At 48.9% G+C, this 26,595-nt stretch overlaps 3 protein-coding genes across 12 annotated transcripts in view; 1 reads left to right on the top strand and 2 right to left on the bottom strand.

The window, feature by feature from the left end:
• The window catches only part of SEPTIN11 (septin 11), a 64,116-nt gene extending 62,122 nt beyond the window's left edge, over positions 1-1,994 (bottom strand). The window contains exon 1 of the mRNA XM_013101854.5: positions 1,903-1,994. The gene's annotated coding sequence lies outside the window, so the exon portion shown is untranslated. The remainder of the gene's footprint in view (positions 1-1,902) is intronic.
• A 344-nt stretch (positions 1,995-2,338) lies between these two features.
• Positions 2,339-16,082, top strand: LOC101790677 (16 kDa beta-galactoside-binding lectin). 2 transcript variants are annotated; one of them, XM_038178973.2, is made up of 4 exons: positions 2,339-2,408; positions 15,325-15,404; positions 15,549-15,720; positions 15,875-16,082. In XM_038178973.2, the coding sequence occupies exons 1-4, from the start codon at positions 2,397-2,399 to the stop codon at positions 16,016-16,018; spliced, it is 408 nt and encodes a 135-aa protein (XP_038034901.2). In that variant the 5' UTR covers positions 2,339-2,396; the 3' UTR covers positions 16,019-16,082. The 2 variants fall into 2 exon arrangements, with proteins under 2 accessions (XP_038034901.2, XP_038034900.2); XM_038178972.2 differs by lacking the exon at positions 2,339-2,408 and adding an exon at positions 13,946-14,102.
• An 8,421-nt stretch (positions 16,083-24,503) lies between these two features.
• The window catches only part of SHROOM3 (shroom family member 3), a 143,456-nt gene continuing 141,364 nt past the window's right edge, over positions 24,504-26,595 (bottom strand). For all 9 annotated transcript variants that reach the window (XM_038178963.2, XM_072038014.1, XM_072038011.1 and 6 more), the window contains 2 exons: positions 26,107-26,379; positions 24,504-25,500 (listed from right to left, as the gene is read on the bottom strand). In XM_038178963.2, coding sequence (XP_038034891.2) covers positions 25,141-25,500; positions 26,107-26,379 — 633 coding nt within the window. In that variant the 3' untranslated portion in view covers positions 24,504-25,140. The remainder of the gene's footprint in view (positions 25,501-26,106; positions 26,380-26,595) is intronic.

The raw sequence follows: 26,595 nt of genomic DNA, 5'->3' as shown, positions 1-26,595 counted from the left end.
AAGCTGCCCAGCAGCACCGATACTTCCCCCGCTGTGTGTGCTGCTCCTCGCCCCGCAGGACGGGGAAGTGGTACCCGTGCTGTGGCTCCAGAGGCCCGTTCCCACACCTCGGGGTCACAGAGCATCACTTCAGGGATTTGGGTTGGACAGACAAGGAGCTGTGCCATGGTGTGGGCCCCAGGCTCGTGGGGTTAAGGAAGTGTTGCAGCCAGAGCTGTGTTTCTCCAGAGACCCCAGTCCTAAATTGCCTCAGAGGTGTTTTGGGGTTGAATGGGGGCCCAGGTGCAAGGAAGTGACATCCAGTACAGTCATTCAAACCACACATGGGCTTTAGGAATCCCACTGGATCAAGAGGAATAAGAGAATGACATGCAGGAGGTGGGACTGCTGATGTATTTGAGGTATGTGCCTAAATGCCTGCAGTTTCAGGGAGGAACAGGACCCGGGGCAGCAGAACCTGACCGTTGCATAACATGCGTGCTGGGGAATGCCTCGAGTCCGCGTTCAAGCCCTAATTGAGGTCTCCGCTCTGCTTGGGGTTTGAGGGAGGAACTCTTCCCTTGCAGAAGGGAAGCTCGTCTGTCTGTCTCTGTGGCCACAAAAGGTAGTGGCCTTTTTCCAGCCCAGTTTTCTCCTTTTTGCAAGGGAAAGAGCGAACTCAGCAAACCAAGGTAGCATCCTGTGAACAATCACTCCTTGCTCTGAGAAGAGTTCAATGCAAACTTGAGCTCACAAGAAATTCAGCTCTGACTCGACCTCTGAGCCACTGGCACGGGCACCTGAAGGGCTCCCCAGGACTCCTGCAGCAGGAGCCCTTGGTGCCTCCCTTCCTCTTACTTCCAGCTGGGGGCTGGAGCCTGGATTAACACAAATGTGCAAAGCAGCTGTTGCTTGCTCAAGTCTGTTCCACCACATTCAGAGCTGTTGCCACAATTCACGTCGCACACCAGGCTCCCTTGGGGAAGTGCTCTCTAAAGGCTTCCCTGAGCTTCAGCTAGAAGCCCTGAAAAGCAACCCGCTGGTGGGGGGTACCAGGCATGCCAGAGCCTTGGCATACAGAGAGCTTCAGGGAAGAAATACAAAAAGAAAGAAGTTTGTGGAGAGACTAGAGCTCGCTGAGGGCACAGGACACGTACATTGTGTGATCAGAAACAAGGCTCCTTCCCTGGAGTGGCCATTACCCCTCCTCTGTCTGGGGGAGAGCATATTTCTGCTCACAGACACCCAAAGCTTCTGAAGCAGCTGGTTTAGCCCCCTAATATCTCTGGCGTTTCTAAGACAAAGACTGAGCAGGACAATGTTACCTTGGGGTTCTCGTTTTACAGTCTTTCCATGACCTTTCTCCATGACGCAAATCTAAGTAACGCTTTTTTTTTTTTTTTATTTTCCCTGCACACTGTTGCAGAGCTTGTCTGTCATCCTTTTAAGAGCAACTTTATCTCCCCAGCAGTACTTCAGGTCAACAGCCTAACAAAAACCTGGGAAGGCCCTTTGCGAACACTGCTGACCTGTAGGGATGACACAGACAAGCTGCATTCCCCAGTTTTTACATTATAAGGCAACCCGTAGGAAGCATAGAACTGCAGAAACCTTTCCCTGTGCACATTCACTCTTTTTCATCCTTAGACCACTGACGCTGGTAATATTGCACACCACACTGTTTTGTAAAGCACTCAGTCGCTGCTTGTGGGAATAACCAGCTGTTTACCCCTCAGAAAGCCTCACCCTCTGGGTTTGCTTGCACAGAAAGGGTGGAAGTGATCTCCAGCCCGTTATGGTCAGCAGGCAGTGTGATGCAGGCATCCGAGGCTCAGTCCCCCAGGAATAGCCCACCCACGGACACACACAGGTGCAGCCTGAGCATCTCAGCTTCAGAGTGCTCCTGACCTCCTTGCTACTTACTCGTCAGCCTGCCTGGCCCCTTCCACTTGTGTGCACGCTGCTGTTTCCTCATTACAGGTGGACGTGGCTCCTCCGCTCACACCCAATCCAGGCATCTGATTTGGCACCACCCTGAAACACAGGACGGCGTGGATTAATGCGCAGCAGGACTCTGCCCTCGCCTCACATCAGTTTTGAAAACACACCTCCCACTTTACAGCCGATGATGATAAAGTCCACCCCGCTGCTCTCCAGTGCTTATCTCTACCAATCTGCTTTGAACTCTGAGAGCCTTGTCCTTCGGGGAGTGGGGGGCGAGGGCATTCACTCAGTAGCCTTTGCCCACCCCATACCCGTAAAGCCCTGGGTCTTACAAAGTTAGCAAGCAGGTAACCCTGAAAGTGCAATACCCCCTCTTCTTGTCACCTCCCTGCTGCAGGGCTGCGTGCTGCCATGCCCGCTCCTGGGATTGCTAAAAGCAGACAGCACAGCAGAGGTGGACATTCGCCTGATTCATGGAGCCTCTGGTAAGGTCCCAATTACGTTTCCAGATTGTGACTGGGCTTAGATTCATGCTGCAGCCTTTACTAACACCAGTTGCTCAGGTGAGCTGGCAGTGCGATGCGACTGCTCAGCTATCAAGCCTTTGTTAGTCACAAACGGCCCTTTGCTCACAGGGTCTTCATCATTTTAGCTTGGTGGAATGACTTCTCAAGCCCCAGGAGTGTGCAAGGCTAGCATTTAAACCAGTAATCATTTATGCTGAGTGGGGTAAACCTCAAGTTGAGTCACATTTTATGGCAGAGCCATTCCTTGAAGATATGAAGCTCCTCCCAGCCAGCAAATGAAAGCTCTCCAACTCTGAGGGAGCTTCCCATCTACAAACACACCAAATATATGTGAAGCTTTCCAATCAAAGAGCAGCAAGCTGGTAACAAGCTACCATGCTTCAGGGTGGTTGATTTTTTGTTTTTAAACAAGCCTCTGCACAAGGGCTGAATACAAGAGCAGCTGTCGTACCTCAGCTCATGCAGCCCAGAAGACTTTTATGCAATTAAAAGGCATTCTTTGGCAGAGCAGATAAGCAGCACAGCAGAATGGCAGTAACTGAAGCTAATGGACAGGACGCCCTTTGTACCACAGCACCTTTCTGAAGCAGCAAGGAAGGGAATTTGCATTTAAAAATGCACACATCCAGGAATCCATCACACAAGATCTACTTTGTTCTACTGTGACAAATGCCAATGGGTTTAAATTATTTATATACTACTCCGGCATGAGATGAACGTCTTGCAGATTTTAAACAAGTAATGAAACAAGCCCGAGTGCTATGAAATCTTGTTAAAGTTAGCATTTCTGATGACAACATGTACTGCAAGTAGAACCAGGTGGCGGGTTAGCAGGGTGGGCTTTGCAAGAAGGAAAAACCAATTAACTGTGGAATTTTCTGCAGGAAATATCCCCATTAAAACCAGAGTTGTTAGCCCTTCAGAGGAAAAATATTGTCTCTGGAAGCTAAGTTGCACTGCAAAGCATTGGAAGTTGAATTCTCAGTTTAGCTAAAACAGCACCCTTTATCCCCAACGTAAGCTATATAAGCAAACAAGTAGGTTTGTTTTACAGTCAGCAGGGAAATACTTAGAGATATCAGCTTAAAATGATTTAGCAGAAACATTTAATGATGATATGTTCAGGAAAACTATCCTGAACTTACTTGAACTGAAAAAGAAAAATAAATTTAAAAAATATTAGCTCAAAATAAACATCTTTAGCAATTAAAAACAACAACAACAACAATAATAATAAAAACAACAAACAGAGCAAACAACAACACCTCAAAAGTGTCTAAGACTATCTAAGGATATTCTTCCCCGATCTGCATGTCCCCAGTCACATGTATAAGCCCCAAACCTGAACAAAATAATAGTACCTATCCCCTTGCATAGCCTCAGCAGTCGGTATAGTCTGCTTAAAAGGAGGCTGGGGAAGGCTTCATTCCTACCCTTTGCAGGGTTTGCTTCCTGAGCTCTTGTAGTTTGCCTAGAGAGCAGCAGCAGGAAGGGGAATTAGCAAGAAAGGAGAAAAAAAACCACATGATTTCATTAGCTTCATTTTGCAGTTAGGTAAACATGGTTGTGTCTTAGTTATGCAGATTTTAAAATAAAAGGGACTTTTTATAGGGAGAGTATAAAATGGATATGGGGGAGAGGTAGGAAACTGTCGGAACAGAGCATGTTATCACTGACTGTAAGAAAAGGGTTGTAAAAAGGAGAAGAGTATCTCAGAGGGAGGGAAAGGGAAAAGAGAACGTACAGGAAAAAGACACAAAAAAGCAAGCTGTTTTAAGAGGTGTTGGATAGGAAAAATAATGCACTTCCTTGCACAACTGAAGCGCTCGTGTTAGCCAGACCTGCTAGAGAGGCCAGAGCCTTACGTAGCTGTCTGGGTGCTACCAGGTGCTGAGGCACCAGTTACCTGCCTCACCCACCGCAGCAAGTGCCAGGGCAACAGCCTGTCTGCAAGGCTGGGGTATCTTGTGAGGGCTGTGCTCCCTTCACCAGAGCAGACAGCCTGACCTGCTGGGGCAAACCTGGTTCTGGAGAGCTTAAATGATTCAAAGGGCAGGGTGCTTAAAAATCTGTATAGGGCACCTGTGTTCCTAATGTGTGCCAGGGCTCAGGACTGCCCTCCTGTGCAGCCTGCTCATAAAGGGCGAGCAAAGCAAGAAAAGCTGAATTTATTTCTTTAATATACCTTTATTGGGCTCATTAGCATCTCTTCAGCCCTGATGGCATTGAAGGGGAACACAAAACCCATACCATACTGTTCTGATAGAGACTTCCCGTGCTCTTGCCTCTGCGTGGTGGTGTTTGCTAGGCAGGTGCACTGTGTTGGTTCACGTGGGTGTAAGCTGGGTACTTAAAACCAAGGCTTTCTTAGTGTCACGGTTGCTGCTGTGAAGGAAACAACCATCAAACCCATCACAAGTTCCTCCACACAAACACTTCGGTCTGTGGTGGCTGGTCCTTAGTTTGTGTCTGTAATGCTGCTGTGGGAAGCAGTGACCAAGGTCCCTCAAGATGTGGCACCGCAGCTGCCCCTAGTGCTGGGCCTCTGTCAGGTTGGTTATGGGTTGGGGTCTTTTCTTTCCGTTCTCCTGAGGCACAGCTATGGCCTTGAGGAATAAACCGATGGATGTGATAACAGCAAAGGTGTTTTGCTGTACCTGAGGTAGCCCGGAGTATTTTAGAAGTGGCAGCCAGGAGAATTTGCAGCAGTGCCCCATGCCTGGGTTCCTGTAACTCAGCGGGTGACAAACAGCTTTGCACGGCCCAGCACGGGGTGGATGTTATCACAGGTTGTCCAAAGTCCGCGGGGCAGTTGCATGCCAATGGGTAAACAGAAAGCATTGCTGAGGGGAAAGGGGAAGGTCCTGAGGCTCGCTTGCAGCAAGCGCAGAAAACACGTACTGGGGAGCGTGGTGTTGTCACGGGGACACTGAGCTGGGCTCCCTCCACCAGCAAGCACTTCGCCCTCCTTATCTCCCCTGATTCTCCCTGCGCTGGGGCAGTATCTGCAGTGCCAGGATTTGGGCTATTCATTCATCATGTGTGCGTGGGGCCGCAGCCCTTGTCTGAGGGGCTGCTGCTCCCCCCGTAGGGCTTTGGCAGGGGCTCTGCAGAGCTCAGGGGCAGCAGTGTTGCCCCCCACGTACTCCACCCTCTTGTGGCTTTGGCCTCCTCAGGGGTTTTCTCCAGGGGAAGCCTGCCTGTCACGGCATTGCTCCATATCCCTGGCTATGCCAGTGCCTCCGGTTCAGCCCACACACGCATCTGAGTAGGCAGGCTGGGAAACCAGGGTGGGACCCTGCACTGTGACCTTGTCCTCACCCGCACTGTGCCCTGAGTGCGGCGCCATCCCTTCCCCAGGGGCTGTGCTCCTGCCAAGGGGCACCAAGTCACCCCCGCCACCTTCCCTAGGCACCTGCTGAATACCATAGGAGATAATGAACTGCTAACCTCTCGCACTAGAAGGGATAAATTCCCTTATAAGAAACGTGGATAAAAGAGTTCAACCTCATTAGCAATTAGCCTTGCTCTTTCCCTACCTGGACAGTCTCTTATGTTAAAATACTTCAGCTGGGTTTCAGCTCTGTGCACGAGTCGCAACTTTAGTGACAGTAAAGGTGAGGCTTAAACCCTGATTTAACTTTTTTTGCTGCAGGTTCATATGGCACAAGCACGTTATCTGGTATTTGCTCTCCCCATCTCAGTTGTGCTCACTGCAGTACAAAGGCAAAGACAAGACCTGTGCCAGGCAGGAGACACCAGTTTGCAGCAAGCACCAGAAGCTGACAAAACTCACAAATCCCTAAGTATAAAGCATCTTCCAAGAAGGGTGGGGGGGGGGGGTGAGAAACTTTGTTTCCTAACACATAGCATGTATATGTTAAACCACATCTGTTTCCAGAAGAAGACAAGCAACTGCATGGCACTGTACAAAGTTAGATATCTCCATGAGTAGATGTGGCTTAAATGATTATTTTTTAAGGCAGTGAAATGCTCTTCCCAAGGCAGGGCAGCTCCTAGGCAAGAGGCTCTAATAAAGACCGTCCAGAGGAGGTCAGCGAGCCTGGCAGCACTGCCTCCAGGCAGAGACACGGATGGGCACAGACAAGGGAACGTACCCATTTTGCTTTGCATAAACCTGGAGCTGGTTTAGTCACCAGCTGAATGGCATGCTGGAGGAAAACCTTCATCTTTCTGTTCAGGTGTTCCTTGCATTGCATTAGGTTTTTTTTTGTTTTTTTTTTTTTGCTTTACAAACACCGAGTAGGTGAATTAAGGAGTTTGCAGTTTCTTGCTGGTTTCTCCCTTGGTTTCTGGTTGCTTCCTCACGCCAAGGCCGCTCTTCCTGACAGCGCTCACCTGCTGATTTCAGGCTGGATGGCTTTGTAGCTGCTGGGGGGCCATGGGGGTGACCAAACACCCCTGCACACAGATGCAGCAGCTAGACGAGTCCCCTTCCTCCTGCTGGGGACCAAGGGGAAGCGTGGACGTAGCAGTGCTTGCCCTGGGTTCTGCTCTCACCTGGATTTTCACAGGTGTGATGCTTGTTTTTCCTGGGGCTGGTGCTTCTGTGGGGTTATGTGCTGGCAGCCTGTGTCAGACAGCTGGCTGCTCCCCCACACCAGCGAGGGCAGTGTCTCCGTGTGCCTTGGCAGAGCCTGCCACCTCTGGCTGACTAATGTGGTGGTGGCTGCCTGCGTTAAGTTGTTCTGCTCCTGCCCTCGGGGGCATGGTGCAACCATGAGTCATGGCTGAGGCTCTCGCACAACTCGCCCTCTCCCAATTTCCTGTTTCCTGGTGGTGTGAGAAATCCTGTCTGCCCTCCTTTCTCCTTGCATCCCACAGATGCGAGGAGATGCTCAGGGCTCTCCACTGCTTCGTCTCATCTCGCTGCAGCCAGTTTCTTTAGGGACCCACCCAGGAGCTCCAAGCAAGCTCACAACAGCCTTCAGGGGATTTAGGAGCAGGGTTTCTGCTCTGCCCACAGTGCTCAGTCATGACATTCTTGCTACCAAACAGAGTTTGTTGAACTACCACTTGCAAGAACATTTCTCAAGGTCTTTTTGTGCATCCGTATTTCTAACTGCCTGTCTTCTTCAGCTGTCACCCGCGAAATGGCCTGTCATTAATAATGGAAGACGACCAAATGATCTGCCTGCCTTTGATACTGATTTACAGCCGGAGCCAACTCCGGGCCTTTCCATAAAAAGGTCCAGCAGCTACCTGGGAGGATGGCAGCTGTGGAACGGCTGAAGACATGTGCTGCATGTTAGGTTACCAAGCCTGGCATTCCCTAACCCTACCCCTAACACCACCCCCAACCCAATCCAGTGTCCCTTAAGCCTGTGCTGCTGCAGCCATCCAGCTGCGTTGGTGGTTCTGCCTCTCGCCTGGGTCCAAGAGATGAGATGAGATGAGATGAGATTCCTGGGCTCGGGCACCAAAGCAGTAGCCCAAAGTATCTGCAAGCTGTGGTGCTCGTGTTCACTGCAAGGAATATCAGTAGCCCTTGCTGTTAGTCCTGTGCAGAGGAGGTTGATGTGCTGTCTTCTCTTCCCACGTGCTCCCTAGCACCCACTGCAACTCATCAAGTGCTGATGCGCTGGTGCTCACTCTGCTGGGAGAAGCTGCCTGGAGAACAGCAACCCAAAGATACCAGTGAGGGGCTGGCAGCTGCTGCAGACCCCGTACCCACACAGCAGCTGAAACAGCCAGTCTTCCTGCTCTCGCTTGCTGGCCACAGAGCACCCTGGCATGGACACTCCATGTTTCGAGGGCACTTCCCAGGCATTTTATGTGGGTGTCACTGCCCTTGGTCTCATCTCCTGCCTACTGTCTCAGCACTGCTGCCTCCAGCCTCTTAGGAATGCCTGGAGCACAGCTGTGAGGGGATGCTGGCCGAGGTGCCTGGGTGATGTGTGTCACTGCCAGGCAGCTGCATGGGAGTCACTCTGGTACGAGTCTGTGGGGGTTGCTCTTCCATGAAGAAGTCCCCATGCTTCTGCCTTGGTGGTTTTAACCACTGCTTTCAGATGACCTCCAAATAAACCTTCTGGTCAGCTATTTATGACCGCCTCAGTGTCATGGCTTCTTGCCAGAATCTCCAAATCTTTCCCATTCCCTGCTCTCAGGGAGCTGCAGTGTGGCTGCGGAGGGTTCGTGCTCCCAAACTGCAAGGCATTGTGTCGCAAAATATTGACAGGATTTTATAATGTCAATAGTAGGCTTTTATAGCTCTTCCTAGAATGCTCCCCTGCATTAATTTGATTTAGCAATCAGCTGATGAAACCATTGTACTAAAAGGATCCAATAATGTTGGTCTTATACCTGAGTGTGTCTTTGGTTGTTGCACTTCAATACACAGAGAAGGTCGAAGCTTGTTTCTGAAGCAAGGGAGCCCTCGTGACACAAGATTTATTTCAGGTAAACTCTAAATCTGCTTGGAAAACATGTAGTGATGGAGACGAGGGCAGGAAAGGAAGAAACTTCAACCCAGGGAGGGTTATTTTGAAGGTACTTTAGTATCTTGGGGATAATGGAGAGGGTTAGTGTTTATTCAAAGTTTGTTGCTACATTTTGTAACCAACTTGCTCTTTCCAAGGCATTTTTCAAATACTGATTGACATATTTTTTTCTATCTAAAACTTGAATTTAAAAAATTTGAGCCAGCTTTAATACAATCCTTTCTCACTGTGTGGGTGGCTCAGAGGAGACCAGTTCTGGCACAGAAATGCCTCTGTGGGGAAAGAACTCCAGATGGTTTCAGTTTCTAAACCATCCTGGCATGTTGTACGTGCTACGTGACAGGCTAGAGAGCTCTGCTAAATGAGTCCAGCTTAAGGCTGCTGAGAAGCTTTAGTGGACAGAGGACCGACGCAGAAGGTTAGGTCCCACTCTATCCCAAGTCAGCGTGAGGTATTTTTCTCCTCTGGTTTGAGCAAAGTTCCAAACAAAACCATTTGAGGGTCCTTCAGTACTAGGGACACCTCTGCCTTGCAGGTTTTGCATAGAAGGACGTGAAGAAAACTGAGCTTTAGAAAACAGTAGAAAAGAAATAAAAGCACCAACAGACATCACTATTCTGAGCTGCTGAGGGGAAGCAAAGACATAGCCTGTACTGCCTGAATCTGATGTATGGGGAAGATGGGGAGGTTGATTTTACTTTTTTACCAGCAATCCATGTTACACTTGCCCAGGTTCCCCTGCATCTCTCCAGACAACTTGAGGACAAGCAGGCCTGGCAGCGTTTGTACCATGGACCTGTCACCTGCCACATGAGTGGATACACACAGTCCTTCAAGTCTTAGCTGGTACAGATCCAGTCCTTTGGCCTGGAATCAAGCAGGTCTACAATAAGCTTCAAGAAAAGCAGCCCAGGTTTCCTGCTAAAGCCCAGGAAGTTCAGCTTTATGGATGGCACCGAGCGGTGGATGTTAACTTGTGAGTGGGGCGAGCCCCCAACATGTGTGCAGCCACCAGAGCTGCACAAGATGAAAGCTGCCCAGAAGGCAAGCTCCAGCGGTGAGCCCTCTCCGCCAAGACACCCTTCTTTTAGCCTTAACTGGGATGTGTTTTGTTGCTTGTAATCTTCCTCCACTCCTTTGGGTCCAGACCCAGCTAACGAGCTGTGCTGCCCGAGCACCTCAGGGAGAGGAATGCAGGTGCACTCCTTCCAGCTGGCCTCACATCTCGCCTGTTTGTAAACAAGTTCAAGGCCTGTACACGTTTAATTCAGCTAAGGATAGGGGAGGTGTAATGGCCTGTCTCCCCTCACTGAGCCAGTGATCACGAGTTACAAATTAAGCTCATCTTGTCTGGAGCTAGACCACAGGAACACAGCATGCCTGGGAAGCGCTGCTGAGGTATCCCAGGGAAAAATGTTTCAGGGCGTGCTCCCTGTTGCAGAAGGTTGCAATGTGATTGTAGCTGTCATAAATGTAACATCAATATTGTAAATAAATGCCACAAATTGCCAGAGTTGTCAGACCTCTAGAAAATACACAGTTGGAGGGGGGCTGGCAGGTCTGTCCCAGGTGTGCACCTTAGACGCTGACGTGGTAAGGAAGGGGGCGGAGGGGTGGTCTAACCGTGCTGCGTTCACAACTAAGCTGAGAGTAGCGGGGACCTCAAATGGGCAAACGTAAACAGCTCCTCAGAGGTGCAGAAATAGATGCTGAGGAGGTGTTTGCCACCTGCAAATTTGTCAAGTATGGGGATGTGCAAAAGTGGGAGAAACTCAAAATAACAGAGCCCCAGTTCTCCTAGGCAGCCTGCATCTTGCTCCCATTGAGTCTGCTCCCCTGAGTGATGAAACACCGGTATTGTCAGCTTGGGTCAGTGTTAATGAGGGATATAAAAATGATGAGGCTTACTTTAAATCCCACTGAAGGGATCAGCAAACTGCTTTCATTGCTCAGTGAGATGGTGCAAGAAGTTCTTTATAATTAACTTTCTAATTAACTTGGAATAGAGGTGCTTCCTTTTTAATAGAGGGGAAGCTGAGATCAGGAAATGCTCTGGGATAAAAATGCTGTAGTGGTATGTGGCCATGCAACCCCAGCTAGCATCCCGAGTGGCCTGGGCCTTCAGACCCTCTTCCTGGCACAAATCTCCCTCTGAAACGGTGCCTGGGGAGGCTCGGTGCCCACAGGAGCTGGGAGGGTGTCCCGGCCTCCTGCCAGACTGGGCTGTGGCTCCCAAGTCATGCCTGGTCTTTTCCAGAGCAGCCTAAAGGATTTTCCTTGTGGGGTGTGGGGAGGGCTCCATTTCCTTTCTGGTCTCCAGGCCAGCCCCGAAGCTTTCCCTGTGGGTAGCACAGAGCTGGGGACACCGTGGTGGTGTCAGCGTTGCAGCCAGCCGTGGAAGGGGTCTTTGGTGCAAAAGGTCCATAGAAACAGCATTACAACTCTTTGGGGTTTAGGAGTACTGAACAGGTGAAAAGGCACAAACTTCTGAGAGGAGATCCCAACTAACTTGCTAAAGGAAAAGCAGGAAGAATCAGACCAACAACAGTAGCAGGGGATTAAGTGGGAGTGTCCGATAGCCTTAACTAGGTGACAGCCTTGTAGAAACAGTTTCCACTCTAGCAGAAGTATTTAGGTTGCGAGAGTAATCAGGGGTTGTTGCTGAGGCCAGGATCCCACCCAGACACTGACACAGATCTTCGCTAAGGAAAGCACTGGAGGAAGGAGCTGTCTGTACTCGGTGAACTGGGCCATGGAGCAGTGTAGGCTTTGGCTCACTAGGAAAGCGAGGAGCCCTCCTGTAGCGTGTCACTCCTAGTGGCAGGCGTCATTACCAGAGATAAGACTTGCCGAGGGCTAGGGCGGACCTCCTCTTGCAGAAGATGAAGAAGAGCAATAATCAGCACATTACATCTGCTTGGCATTTATATTTTTAAAAGCAAATCTGGGGCATTTCTGGGGACTGTTAGGAGAAAATCAGACTGGTTGGTCGTCTTCTTCCAGTCTGTGCAAATCGAGAGAGAAACTAAGGCTTTGGGCCGGGGACCTGGAGCTGGGCGGGCGGTTTGGCATCTTGGCACTGCTGCCTGAGACTAAACGCTGCTGATTTCACAGGACCTAGGACCAGGAGCGCTGTAAATCAGGGGCAAGACCAGGGGGTTTGCTGCTCATGCAGCCTGGCTGCCAGTGCAGAGTGCTGAAGGAAAACAAACAGTGTGGTCTCCTGTGTGCTATTAGACAGATAGCTCCCTGTCTGAACAACAGGGCGGGAGGAGGAGGTAGGCAAAAAAAGCAGCCCCTGAGAAATGTGCATTTTGGAAGGGGAGTTGGGGTGCACAACACTATGGCACTGCGTGGCCCCAACACTACCACCCAACTTGGCAGCAGCTCTGCCTCCAGAAAAAACACTGCAGCACTGAAAGGAGGAGAAATCTCCAGGGGTTTTGCAGAGCTGAATGGAAAACAAACACAAAAACCCAACCGACCAAATAGAATTTGCTCAACCCCTCACACGTGGCAGCAAACAGGGGAACAACTGCGACTAAAGCCTCTAACACGTGATCCCCATTAACATCGTGCCAGAGACTGGGGCAACCTTAAGGTGGAATTTCTTGGGGTTTCTCCCTGCTGTCCATGCCGGGGGCTGCTCTTGGTGGTATTTGCTAAGGGCACCGGGTCTGCTCCTGCAGCTGACTCCTGGCTTCAGCGTGGCCCTCGTGTACACGTGCTATGGCCAGGGAGTGAGTTGGAGGCCAGAGGACGTGTGGGATTTGCCCACCAGTACTTTTAGTCAGCATTTTGCCTTCTTTCATATGCCCCAGTCACAGTTCAGACCTGTGACTTTCTAGTTCAAATGCAGCTCGGCTTTGATTCGCCTGGAGGCATATGGGATGCAGAAATGCCTTGGGAGTGTTCACAAATGGGTGTTGGGGGATGCAGGAGTGAAGGATGGTGTCAGCAGTCAGGATGCATACCAGAGAGCATGGTCTGCTGATGTGCCAGCAGCCCCCTGTGTGGCAGCGTGTCTCCTTCTGCTACCTAGCCCTAAATTCCTGCACTCGGTGTCATAAACTGCCCCACACAGCCCACCCTAATGCTATCTGCAGATCAGTATCTCACAGGCCAGCCAAGGCTTAACCAACAAGCAGCATTTACACAGCAGCCCTGACCCAAGTTGCACAAGCGGAGCTGTGGAGCTGCAAGCCATCAGTGTCCCTCCATGGGCGAGGGAAACTGAGGCACAGAGGCCTGAGGACCCTGCTAAGGCTAATCCAAAGCCACATGCGGCACCCAGCTGACCTGGCCTTCCCCTCCCCAAAGCCCCTCGGGGCAGGGACGGTGTGCTTGTAAGGGTCAGAGCAAAGGTGAACAGCAGGAGTTAGGGGCCGGCTGGGAAAACAGCCTCCTTTCTCGCCGCTTGCAGTCAGCCCTGCCCAACTTCTTTGTCCGCCAAAAAAGCATTTCTCTTTTCCCTTTGGAGTCTGAGACTGGAATGGATCCAGCGAGATCACGCTGCTTCTCAAAAGCTGCAGCTCGAATTCTCACATCTAGTTGTGCCTCACACCAGCAGCCTCAACTTTCAGGCACTTTTTAAGTGCTGGCACTGCACACCACAAACTCCGGGGTTTTATTGTACTGTAAGCAGTAACGCTGCATACCCTGGGGCTCCCGGCAGCCCAGTCTCCTTGCAAGCACGAGGCCAGGCTGAGAGGTTGAATGCACACACACATATTCTGCGAGGCAGTCGCTTTGCAGCAGTAACACGAGGACTCCAGCCCCGGTTTTAGGCAGGGATCACTTAACAAAAAGCAGGCACCTCGCTGCAGGCACGGAGCCACACTCGGGCTGCGAGCCAACATACACGGCATAGCAGCTAGAAGAGCTTACAGTAAGGATTTCTAGGATCACGCAGAAGCAAACAATCGCCAGCTTTAAAAAATCACACACACACCCTGCCCACAAAGAGCAATATCAATAGAGATCTCCCACTGCCCACTTTAAATGGCTGGGAAAGCTCCAGCTCCCAAACAGCTGCGAGCGATCCCCTTCTTCGCCCCCCCTCCATCATGTGATGGTCCTGCCCGAGGGATTTAAGCTGCTGGAGCTCGGTGCTGAGTCACGCTGGGCTGTGGAGCAGGGGCTTGGGGGTGTCCTGCCTGGTGGGGCTGGGATCTGCAGCATGGAGCAAGTGAGTGCCCTCTTTGAGCCGGACTGGCGCGCCGAGCTGAGCAGGACTAGGGTTTGCCTGCCTGCCTGCGGGGTTTGGGCTTGGTGCCAGAGGTAGGAGAGGAAAAGGATTAGCTGAGAGGAAATGCTCGGCTGATATGTGGCTGTGGGAGGAACAGTTAGGGTTGACCAGACGTTTTTCTTTTCCCCCCTCTTCTCTAGCATGTTATCTGAGTGGGAAAGCTCTTTTAATGCATGTTTGTATCTCTGAGTGCTCTAAAGTTTTGGGACCAGTCTGAATGCCATTTTCCTGTTAAACTCCTTATTTTCCTTCTGAAAAAAATCTGTTTTGGATACTGGATGGGGCTAACAATATAGCAGCAGAGGAAAGCAGGATGGCAGTGTGTGCTGACTGTGCCCTGAGCTCCCTTTTCCTCCAAAGGTCTGCCCCCTGATCCCCACTGGGGCTGTGTGCCTGTGGGGCTCCAGAAGCAGAGCCAGCAGGCAGCGTTAGTGCCACAGCAATAAGCAGCTTAGCGGCTGCAGGGATCTGATCCCAGCAGGGAGCAGACACGAGGCTGAGCACTGTTTGGGCTGGGTGGCTATCTGAGGGGGCTCTGGGTGCTGGAGCAGTAGCCCAAGTGAGCAATGGGACCAGCCTGAGGGCAGTCTCCCTGCCTTATCTGTCTTATCTGCTTATCAGGCTAGGTGCAGCTCAGTATTATTGTACCTTAGCCTGGAAGCACTGGCACCAAAGCATGGCTTGAGTTACGCCCGACCTCATCAAACAGCTTCTTCTAGGCTGGGGATGTTAAACCCTACTTGGGAGGTGTGAGGCTGGGGGACTGAATAATCTGGCTCTGAGGATAGGATAGCCCTTGTCTGCCCCATGAGAGCTTCCCTGGGGGTGTTCTGCTTCGGTGGGCTGCAGCCAACAGTGGCTCCACTGCCCCCTCTCTTTCTGCATGCAGCTCTGAGTCAAGTGTGCAAACTCTTTGGTAGCCCCTGTAGGCTGGAGACACACCTAGGGAAGGATGTAATGTAATAAAAGCTGTGTAACTGCTAGCAAACCTGTGCCAGTGCCTGCTGCTGACCTGGTGAAGGTGGCAGGGCTGACTCCGTCTCTGCCCTAGCACTGAACTGCAAATGCCCTCAGGTCTGCCAGGCCTGGCTCATGCCTCGGCCCAGGCAGGGCTGGAAGGCTTGCTTTAGGATGGACTAACTCCTGCCGCTTGGCCCCACAGGGACTGGTTGTTACTCAGCTGGATGTCGAGCCGGGAGAGTGCATCAAGGTCAAAGGGAAGATCCTGTCTGATGCCAAAGGGTGAGTGAGGAGACAGCAGATGGCTTGATGGGGGGCTGCAGCCCAGCAGACTCCTGCCCTTGCCGGGGGTTATGGAGCTCCTGCTGGGTTCAGCTTGCATGGGGTGGCTGGAACATCTCCCTGGCACTGCCTTGGTCTCCCCAGGTTTGCTGTGAACGTGGGGAAGGACAGCAGCACCCTCATGCTGCACTTCAACCCTCGCTTCGACTGCCATGGGGACGTCAACACTATTGTGTGCAACTCAAAGGAGGACGGCGCGTGGGGTGAGGAGGACAGGAAGGCTGACTTCCCCTTCCAGCACGGTGACAAGATTGAGGTGAGGCCCCAGGGGTTTGTGCAAGGCCCTGGCACAGGGCGCTGATGGGCTCTGGGCTCTTAATGCTGCCACCAGTGGCCACCTCAACTGTCCTGCACCGAGCCTGGCTTGTGACCAGTGATGCATCAGCTTTCCTCTTTGTGGTTCCCTACAGATCTGTATCTCCTTCGATGCCACAGAGGTAAAGGTGAAGCTGCCTGAAGCGGAATTCGAGTTCCCCAATCGGATGGGCATGGAGAAAATTCAATACCTGGCTGTGGAGGGTGACTTTAAAGTCAAAGCCATTAAGTTTAGCTAACTGCTACAGCTTGTCTTGTTTTCTTTCCCCCTGCATAGTGAAATAAACCCAAACTTGCCCTGGCTGCTTTCTCTGCTGTTTCCTGCTCTAACTTGCTTGCTCCTGTGTGTGCTACAGGGGTGGACGGGGGAGAGGTTCAGTATGCACTGATGTGCTTATTTACACTGCTGCCCTGCAGCTGGTACAGGGCTGGACCACATGGCTGGCAAAGCATGACCTACTGTGACTCAAGCTACCTTAGCAGTAGAGCTGTTGGATCCCGAGTGTACCAAATACAAGTAGTCGCAGTTAGGCACATGAACATAAGCTTGGTGAATCGTCTCTTCTGCTTGAAACCCCTTCGCTCTGCTCATGCAATGCCTTGGAGTGTGTCTGCTACAGCTGCTCCCGAGCTGCCTGCTAGCCATGCCCAAGCAGGGACTGAGTTGGGGCTGCTGCAGCAACTGAGGACCTGGTGAAAGGTAATGGAGCTGTAGGGCCGGCGCTGTGGTGTCACAGCTGTGACAGTCCTGACCCCAACTATGCAGGTGCAAGGTGCTAACTTAGCCAAATGCTGCTGAAGTGGTGGAATTTGAGTCCTGCTGGCTAATCTCTGACAGCAGGGCTGCTTTGGACCAGGGCTGTGGTTGCTTTGAACAGCTGAGCAGCCAGGCCAGCTGCTGGGGTAGGGGAGTAATCCTCTGGGGAGTATTTCAGCCATTTGAATACTTCTTATGGGGAGGCTGACAGGCTGCAGTCCTGCTGCCCTTGTGCCAGCACATGTGCCGTGTGGAAGCAATGCTGTCCTGCAGCAGCTGCTGTAGAGCTGAGGAATCTGTGAGGTGCCTTGATCTGGAGGCAGCTTCTGGACACCCTTTTCCCTCTGCTGTTTGGCAGCCCTGCTCTGGAGGCCTTCTTGGAGCACTGCCAGAAGGGCACGGGTTACAGCTGGGTCCTGCCACTCCCCTTGTGGGCACAGCTGTGGAGATGGGGCTATGTTGGTTTCACCTGAGAGCTGATGCAGCTAATGCCAGTGAGGGACCTGTGGAGTACGAATGAGCTGGAGGCTTTCTGGGTGCTTTTTTTTTTTTTTTTTTTGAAGGCTATTGAAACTTTGTGGTAGGAGGGGAGAAGATGGCTTTTGGCTTGTTCCCCTCTCTCCCTGTTATAATGTCTGAAGGTACACTAAACTATAAAGTGTTCTCTTTATTAGAAAGGAGTAGAAAGCCCTTAGGTTGCAGTGGGATTGCCAGCTACTTGGATTAGATGAAATATGTGTCTGTCAGCACTGACAAGAGAAAAGTTGATCTCATTTTTGCCTACTAAGCTGGCAGTCCTGATTTCTAGGTAGTCTAGCCACGTGTGGTCCTGACCACTGTGCTCAGAGCACAAACAGCCCCTTCATGGGGACTGCCCCCTCCCTTTGTACTTTCCACAATGGTTAATTAGGCTTATCCTGCTTTCTAACACTGGCAGCTACCACTAAGGAGACCTCAAAAGGGGAGAAAGGGGAGGAAGGAAGCATGCCTTTGCCAGCACTTCCTGCCTCTTGAGTCGTGTTCTCCCATGTCCCAGACTTCTGAATGCTCCTGTTTCAGTAAGTGACACTGTTAAACAGGCAGAGTAAACGTGGAGTGCTCTAGCTGGCTCCTAGAGTAATGATGAGACTTCTCTGTTAGACAGATTGGGAAAGCAAGAATGCTATGCCCTGCTGCAGGCAGAGGGTCGCAGTGAATGTAAAGGCAGAGCTGGTTCCCTGCCAAGTTAAGTCCTCCTTGAAAGGCATGGTGAACTTTGCTTTTCAGTATCCTTGGGAGGAACCTGAGCTTTGCTTGCTCTGGGTGGAGCACAAAAGCACAGACAGCAGGGCCTAAAGGTGTGGGTTTTCTCTTTCTATATAAAACCTGTCACATCTGTAGAGAGTGTTTCAGTCCAGTAATACTTCCCAGAAGGAATCAAGATCCTACAGGCTGCCTGATGCCTGAAACCAGGAGAGGGAAGAAAACAGCCCTGATCCCTGTTAGGGGGGTTGTGTGTACTGAATCCTCTAAGTTTGCTACTCCCAAGTCAGCCTTGATTCTTGGTTATTCAACAGGAACCAAAGCCACGGCACTTTCTTGCCTTACAGCATCATGGGGAGACATAATGGGACCTTGAAGACCCTGGAAAGCAGCTGTAAGGCTACGACAATAGGAACAAAATATATGTTGTGTGTTATCAATTCACACTTAAGAAATGGAGAATAAATGCACAACTGCAGAAGAGGTTAGTATGGAAAAAGTAAATGTGACAGAGGAATTAAAATCTTACACAGGACCTGAAAGAATAGTAATATGCCAGACAGACCAGCAGCTTTGTCTTCTCAAAAATAACTTCTCCTTGAGCAGTTCACATTAACTTCACTTGACAGAAATAGGCCATCTGAGTGACTAGCTACACAAGTGTGCATATACCACTCTACAACACAGCCTCAAAAGACAGTCTGCATGCAGAAACAGGGAATAGTGTAAGCAGGAGCAGAGTCTGAAGGAGAAAGCTGGGGAAGCCAATGGGCAATCAAAGTTATGGTGGGGAAGGGGGAGACAGCTGGGTCACCTCCCACTTAAATCACATCTTCACAGGCAAAAAAGATGCAAGAGTATTTCTTTCAGACAACAAACTTATAAGAAGGGAATTAGCATACGTTGTACAAAATGGAAATGTGACCTCCAGTCAGCTTTTTCCAAGAGCATTGGGTGTGCAGACAGCCATGTTCTTTCTTTGTCTGCTCACCTTCCGCTCCTCATTCTTTACAAGGCAAAGGGAAATTCTGTCACCCACTCACTTTCAAAAGTCCTTTCCAAAATCCATCCTCAAACTATAAGCTGCATTACCTGATAATTGTCCCCACTTTCTGAGGCTGTGCACTGGAAACTTTTTCTACACAATTCCCCTTATAGCATAATGGTAGCCTGAGCACGAAGCTGGCTGCAGTTGTGGGACACTGGGCCCTCAGGGTCGGGTGGGTACAGACCATGGGAAGCTGTCTGGTGACAGAAACTAAGGGATAAGACAAGCACCTGGCTACCACCGCTGTGCCTGCACACCCTGCTGGGAAAAACCCCAGGCAAGCACCACCATGTCTCCACACACTGCCTCCCTCCCTCTGAGGAAACCCTTGTGGAAACCAAACCCCCTACACACTCACAGTAGGTGCAAGCAAAGAGGTCCAGGCTGCAAAGCCTTCCTATGTGGAGAAAAAATGTATAAAAATTTAAATATACTCACCCTTTTTCCAGAGGCTCCCTGCAGTGTGCTGTATGTGGGCTCCTGACTGACCATGCTGAACCGAGCTGTCCCTCACTGACCCTGATTACTCACAGATTATAATGGTAAAACACACCTGGGGGGACAGGTGGCAAGCCCTGCTAACACTTTTTGGAGATTTTGGTGCTGTTGGCCACAGGGGCATCTGTGGCACTGCCCTGCTGTGCGCTGCTCCCTCCAGTGAGGCAGGAGGGGAGGCCCTGCGCAGCCCCTTCGTGAGGTAAAATGGCGCCCACCCGGCCCCGCTGAGGCAAAATGGCGCCTGCCCACCACCTCCTCTGGCTCTGTGCCTCACCGCATAAAACTGGCCTGCGTGACAAACTGATATTTGCAGAAAAGCCATTTTCTCTTTTGAAATCTTCCACAATGGCTTTTCTTTCTCAAATGCTATGATTTAATTCTTTTTTTTTTTTTTTTTTTTTTTTAAATCGTGGTTTTATTTTGGCTCAACCAAATAGCTGTGCTGTGGTGACTTTTATTAGAAATCTTGGGCAACCCTGACAGAAATACATGGTCTCAAGTTGTGAATCACAAAGGAAAAAAAGCTGTCTGGCTCACATTTACCAACTTTACATTATGGGGTACAGGAAACACAGCCTTATCCCTAACCTTCAAAGAAACGGAGCAGATGTGCTGACAGCAGTCTGCCATTCTCCACAAATGGCTCCAGCTCCCTACCCTACAAGGGGACAAGAAAAAGTGGCTTTTTGTTACCATTTTAGTGTTAATACACAATGTGTTGCATGAAAGCTGAGGAGGCTGTGCTACTGTATGCACATAAGCTGTATGCATGTAAGCATCTGGCGAAAGCCCCAGGCTACTTGTTTTTGCCACCCTAAATCCAGCCTATTTCTATAATTTGTATTGCAGAGGGACAGAAGTGCTTGGCCAAATGGAGCAGAAAGGACCAGCTCCTAGTCAGAGACCACTCTGGCCACATACCCATCTTCAGTCACCTAACACAAACAATATTCAGTAACTTATTGCCAGAAAAGCCCTGTAATTTACAAGAAGCACACAACATTGAATTTACGTGCCCTGTGGGCTGCAGGGACAAGTGGAAGTCCTGTAGGAACACAGCCAAACCATAAAGCCATGCCCCGGTCAACAAAAATCCCCTCTAGAGGGGGCATAAAGGAAAAAACAACTCTTAGGTGAATCAAGCCCAGACAAACCTGGGGAGCAGGTCCCTAAATATGCCCCCAGTCTGCTCACACCGATTTGAAGCATGGGCTCTCTGATGAAAAGCTGTTTCCCATTTTGCAAACAATGAGTCACTGCTCGTGTTAATATTCAGGATTTGTGTGGAGTGTCTCTGAAATGCCATCCAGGTTTATTTGCATGCTCCTCTTCTTCACCAGTCTAAATGAGTGTGCCAGAAGCTGATCTGTGGAGATGATGGATCAGTCCCGATGCATGGATTGTTTTGGTGCTCTGTGTTTGATGAATGTTGTAGGTAACCTTCACAAAAGATCTTGTGTATGAACTTAGAACCAAGAGACCCTAGTGTAAACACCCCTTGCTAGATTTAGTCTCGAGGAAAGCATCTGACGTGAATTCTTTGTGACCATCAATGGCCCAAGGGCTCAGTTAAAAAAAAAAAAAAAAAAAAAAAAGGCAAATTGCAAATTCAGATGACTAGATTTTCACAGCGCATTACATCATGTGGAACAGCACAGCCAAGCAGACTGCTGGGGTAGCATGTTGCTGAAAGCATGTGAGGACGTACTGAAAGGTAGGTTGAAGAGACTTGCTTCAATGTCCTGCACTGCACAGACAGCATTGCAATGCGAGTGTATGCCTCCTTCTTTTTCCTTTTCCCTGTGCTGGGTCTGGGTGCAATGACAGCAGTGCAGTTTGATTGCTTTCAAAGGCCAGGAAAATTGCTGTGGGGCAACATTGACTTATACCTGTTTGTTTGTTTGTTTGTTTGTTTGTTTTCCTGACAGGTCTCTCAGAAATTGGCTGGAAATTGAAGGTAACAATTTAAGGAATGCTAACTCAGGAAAAATGATTCCCCCCTCTCTTTTCTGTGACTTTTCTGATTGTCCTCAAAAGTAAAGCCAGTTAGCATTGGGTAAATTGGAAGTTTCCCCTGTAACTGAGATGTTTACTGAGAGTGAGAACATAGGGAAGGCAGATCACACAGTAACATCCCTTTTGTACAACTAGCTTTTACCTTGAACTGACCATCTATATCAAAAGAGCTACTGCTCTGTCCTTACTAGGATTTGCCTCAAGCTAGAGAAGCAAGACTGCATGCTTCACTCTGTGCCAGGCATCAACTGCAGCCAGCTGAATGGGCCAGGTAGCTGTTGTGGGATCCTTTGACTGTCGATAGTCTGAAGAGAAGGAAAGAGACTTCTCCAGAGACCAATTTGGAGAAGGTACCTGACCCAGGTATTCTGAACTGACTTTGGGAAGAATCTCTTCCACTTTCATCTACAGAGGGCTGGCTGGCAAAGTCATGCAGCACCACTGTCCCCACAGCAGGGCAGAAGGTGGAGCATTCAATTCCAGTATCCCAAATTGGTTTCATTTATAAAAATAACGCTCCTTTTTAGCTAAAATGCCCACCTGTTGAGAACCACTGTTTGTTGCAAGATGTGTTTTGAATAATTTGCTTTGAACGTGCTATAATGCTCAGCCTGTGCTGCAGCTGAAAGGGGAAATACCCCAGATCTGAGATAAGTGGGACACTGCATTTTAGGGAAGGGCTAGTAATGAAAATCACACTCTCTGTATCTAGCTTGCAGGTTTTTGCCACTGTAGCCACGTAATTATGGGTTCAGATGTGGAAATCTCACATAGCTAGACCCCAAATTCAGATTTGTTTCAGTAAGCTTATAAGGACTAGACAATAACTGTAAAATTCTACCCATGGTACTCCAGTCCCATGAAATTATGCCATCATTCTGTGAAATTAGTTTCCATTATGCTCCAGTTTTAAGAACACAAGAGAAAAATAAAGTGGGTAAGGAGAAATGAATAGGTCTCCCTTTTTTGCTAAAGGCACTGAGAAATAAATCTACTAGGAAATAAATCTACTGGCTTGGCCAATGGTTGGTTACCTTCAAATACAAGTCAAGATGTGTTTCTGCCAAACTCAGCAAATCCTGCAGTTTGAGGAGCATTTTTTGAAAAAAGCTGTGCAAAGGCTGTTTCCCTAATGATAAAGAAATATGGGCTTTAATTCATTTTTCACCTGAAGATCTCAGCTATCATAAAAACATAAATTACTATCACTTGCCTCATTAACTCATGCTTGTGTGTACAGTGGGAGCACACGCAGGACTTTCTTAGCAGGAATCCCCAAACTTGGCGGAGTGCAGAGCCACGCCAAACATCTGAATTTCTTGCAAACCACCATGAACCCTTAACCTCAAACGTTTTAGCTGGAAACCCTACAAAAGAAACAGTTTTACACACTATTTAGTAAAGCCTTATATACCACCACCGCAAGGCTGGCCAACTGCCCACCACTTGGAAACACTTGACTTGCAGCGTAATGCCAGCACACTGAGTGAAAATTGGTGTCGCTGCCTGCAGTACACGTGGGCAAGGGTGGCTGGACTTTGCAGCCCACGCAGCCCAGCGTGCTGCCTCTGAAATGGGTGCTGGTTTCTGCAGCACGCAGACAGACCCTGCTTAGCTGGAAGGCTCTTCCTAGCCTGAGGGTAGACTGCAGGACTTTCTTTCTCAGGACACAGTAAGTGGAAAAGACAATGTCGGCCAGTTCTAAATGATTCACAAAAGCCTGCCACATCTGCCAAGTTTTTTTGATTGGTTTTGGTATCTGTAAGATGAAAGGGTGGCTTAAAAAAAATCTAAGTGAGCACGGCTTTCAAATATGCTAAACTAAAAGAACTGTGGAAGGTTTTTTGTTTGTTTTGTTTTGTTTTTAAAATAAATTAAATGTTTTGATTGGCTGGGAACAGCTCCCCCCACTGTTTTCCTGAAAACATCCCAAAGAATTGTTCTTGAATTACCTCCAAAATACTTTTCTTCCAATTTTTTGATACAGCTATTAAGGCATAAAAACGAGTTCTCCTGCTTAGGGTTCTCATGAAATGCTGTGTAAGCCTGAACAGCATTTCAAGCTCAGTAGCAGTGAATAAAATGTTTGCTGTCACGTCACTTGCTGCTTCAAAAAGCATTAAAACATCAAATACGTTTTATTTTGGGGAATTGGAGAATTGATGCTGGATATGACAAAAGGGCACTGGTATTTTTTTTTCAGCCTGCCAAGCTGCCTGTGGAAGAGCTACGTGAGCTATTCAAAAAAAAACAAGTGGGGATTTAAAACTAGCACTGAAAGCAATAACTGTTGTAATTTTCAGTCATGTGCTGGGCATGAAATTCAAAATGAATGATCTTAAAAACCACATGACTAAAATCTCTGCTCTGATCCTGATGGCAAGATAGGATGCAATGAACGACGCAACCCCCTGGAGAAAGGTTGAAACTTGAATTGCTTCCACAGCTGGAAATCTCTGCAAGGTTAGAAGAGAGGCGACCCAAGTCTGGCTCATCGATTGCGGTGGTGATCTGTTCAGGCAGCTCCTAGCCATTTCATTTAAATGGCATTGCAGCTCAGTAGAGAGGACAGCAACGTCCCAGACAGAAAAAGAGAGTTTGCCCCAATCTGCTTTGCTGTGTGCAAACTTGCAACAATCACCTAGCACTTGGTAAATTGATACAGCAAAGTTCAGTTGGGCACATTTAGTTATTCCAGGTTGGACTGAGTAGGAAATATAGTCCTTATGGTAGGATTTCAAGTTAATGCCTCTTCTGGCTTGTAAATCAATTTCTGATGAAGTAGGTTCAGGATCTCAAATGAGATACTACTCTACGAAAAAAGTCCTACTGAACATCATCCCTTCACAAAAACAGGCCTATAAATAATGCCATTAGAGATCTCCTTCTCATCTCGCAGAAATGCAAACAGGCTGCAACAGTAACACAGATCATGAGTTTGATTATTTAAAACAGACTCCTCCCAAACCTCCACAGTGCGTAAAGACCAAGATTCATTGCTTCATGCTAACTTGGACTCTTGTGATGCAAGTTTTCTTAAAAGCATATTTAAACTCTAGAATCATTGGATCAAAAGATCCCGAAGAGGAAAGATTGTATTTTCCTGGTCAAAATGTCTTTCATAAGGACACTTACTGGTATATTCAGCATGTGTTGAAACAGGTTGAAGCTTCTCCTGGTAGACCTTTATTATATTAAAAAACAACAACAACAAAACCACGAAGAGATGTTCCAGGCTAATGCATGACTATCTTTGGGGTTCCCTCTTTTTGTTAATGTTTTCACAAAATACAAAATTAAATGTCTTTTCTACATACAGAACAAAGTAGAATCAAGTAACTGATTAGAGTATGTACAAAAACTTACACGTTGTCTTGTTCTTTAAAAAATATAAATATCATTAATGTTCAGTAGAATGGGCTGGTTTTATTTTTAAGGCTTCATTCTTTTAGATCCTTCATTATTTAATGAGGTGCCAGGTAGGCAGGAAAGGGAGGAAAGAAAGGAGGTGATGTTTATTAAAGGTAACGTGTTTATTTCTCATGAGAATTCCTCTTCTCTGGCAGGAGGAGATATAGTTTAGGAGGAGATACAGTTTAGTTCCCTCCAGACTGATTTAAGTTCCCAGGAAGCAGTAGTGGAAGGAAAGGAAAATAAAACCTTTATTATTGCTATTTTTTTCCTTCATTGAAATCCTGTTTTAAACCTCTGTTCATTGTCACTGTAGAGAACCATCTCCAAAGTACTTGGATTAAATAGACTCAAGCAGAAAGACTTTGCCCAGGACCACATGGGAAAGGTTAGAGTGAGGATGAGACCACTGGAAGCGTTTTACCACCGACTCCGGCGGAGGTAGCAAGTGCTGCAGCTAGGGCGGCTGCTGCTGTTGCATCCCTGGGTGTGAAGTCTGTGGGGAGGCTTTCCACCAGGCACTTGAGCTGTTCCTGACCCAGTTTGATTTTATCGTCTAGCTCTCGCTGCTCTATGAGGAGTGCGGACTTCATCTTTACAAAGTGCTGGTAGTCCTGGAGCTGTTCCTCAGAGAGGTAGTTGCCCAGGATCTCCAAGACCACCCGTTCTCGACGGTCAAGGTTTTCCTTCAGTTCCCGGGCGTCTTCGTGCTGGCCAGCCAGCAGTTTCCTCTTCTCGTTCAGAGAACTCTGCACATACCAGAGAGAGTGCTTCAGTATCAGCACCACCAAACTCACTTATCTCCCCTCTCCTTCCCCCCAGTACTGTGTTTGCCCCTTTTAGGAGAGGAACGATGGCTGCTAAGCTCCTGGACAGAGTCAGGAGCCTCTGGAAGGAGGATGGATGAATAGGAATCTTGCTGAACAGGACTGCAACTGCTCTAGTCAATGTGGGGAAGAAAGGACCCCAAGAACTTCAATAAAACTTGCTCAAAAGCAGCAACTACCAGGAAAACCTGGCTTCTTCTTTTACAGCCACCAACAGAATGTTAAAATGTGGCTGCAGCTGAGGTAAAAGGCAGTGGGTTGTTCCACAATACAAACCACCACACAGTCCCTCCTCCACACAGACATGCTGTGCCAAACACAGCCACTGTTTCGAGGTAAAAGCCATAGGATCTGACATATTTGTACAAACTGGGATCAAGACTCCTCGGGACAGAACTGTGTTTGCTACCGCTTACACAAAATCAGTGAGGCACCTGCCTCCCTGGGAGCCTTTGGAGGTCCTAGCTTATACAAGCAGGTTCTTGTGACTGAGAAAGGCCAAGATGCTACAGTTGTGCAGATACGTACCCGCTCTTCACTGTTGGCGTTTTCCCCTAAGCTACTCAGAACATTCTCAACCCGGGCCAGGCGTCCTGAGAGGGAGAGCAGGAGGTTCACCACCTTATCTAAATCACCAATGAACATCTTGTATTTGTCAAACTCGTTTGGTTTGCATAGCTCGCTGATCAACAGCTCCACCTCCTCTCCAAGAGCATTATTCATCTTAATGTCTGCAAGCAGGCCTTCCTTGGCTTCCTTCAGGATTTCCAGTTTGTGGGTCAAGCTCCCGATGAGCTCAGCCTGTCAGAAGGGAAACACATTGCCACATCGGTTATTATCATGATCACACTGCTCATACGGATGACGACAACGAGAAGATATGGCTACAATCCCTGAGGAGCAGGGTCACGTCAGCAATGAGTGACAAAGGAAACATAAAGAAGACAATAAGCAGGGAACAGAGAAAACTATGAAATTCCACATTTAGCTGATAATTTGAATCTGATAACCTGATCA

This window comes from Anas platyrhynchos, chromosome 4 (assembly GCF_047663525.1).
Source record: "Anas platyrhynchos isolate ZD024472 breed Pekin duck chromosome 4, IASCAAS_PekinDuck_T2T, whole genome shotgun sequence".
Classification (NCBI taxonomy): domain Eukaryota; kingdom Metazoa; phylum Chordata; class Aves; order Anseriformes; family Anatidae; genus Anas; species Anas platyrhynchos.
The sequence above is the reverse complement of the archived record's forward strand: the minus strand, read 5'-3'. Positions and strand labels throughout refer to the sequence as shown.

Bases quoted from the DNA above. Each gene is read 5' to 3' on its own strand.
- LOC101790677 (XM_038178972.2), top strand. From the start codon at position 13,986: ATGGTCCTGCCCGAGGGATTTAAGCTGCTGGAGCTCGGTGCTGAGTCA. The intron at 14,103-15,324 runs GTGAGTGCCCTC...TTGGCCCCACAG, and splicing joins GGATCTGCAGCATGGAGCAA to GGACTGGTTGTTACTCAGCT. The intron at 15,721-15,874 runs GTGAGGCCCCAG...GGTTCCCTACAG, and splicing joins AGCACGGTGACAAGATTGAG to ATCTGTATCTCCTTCGATGC.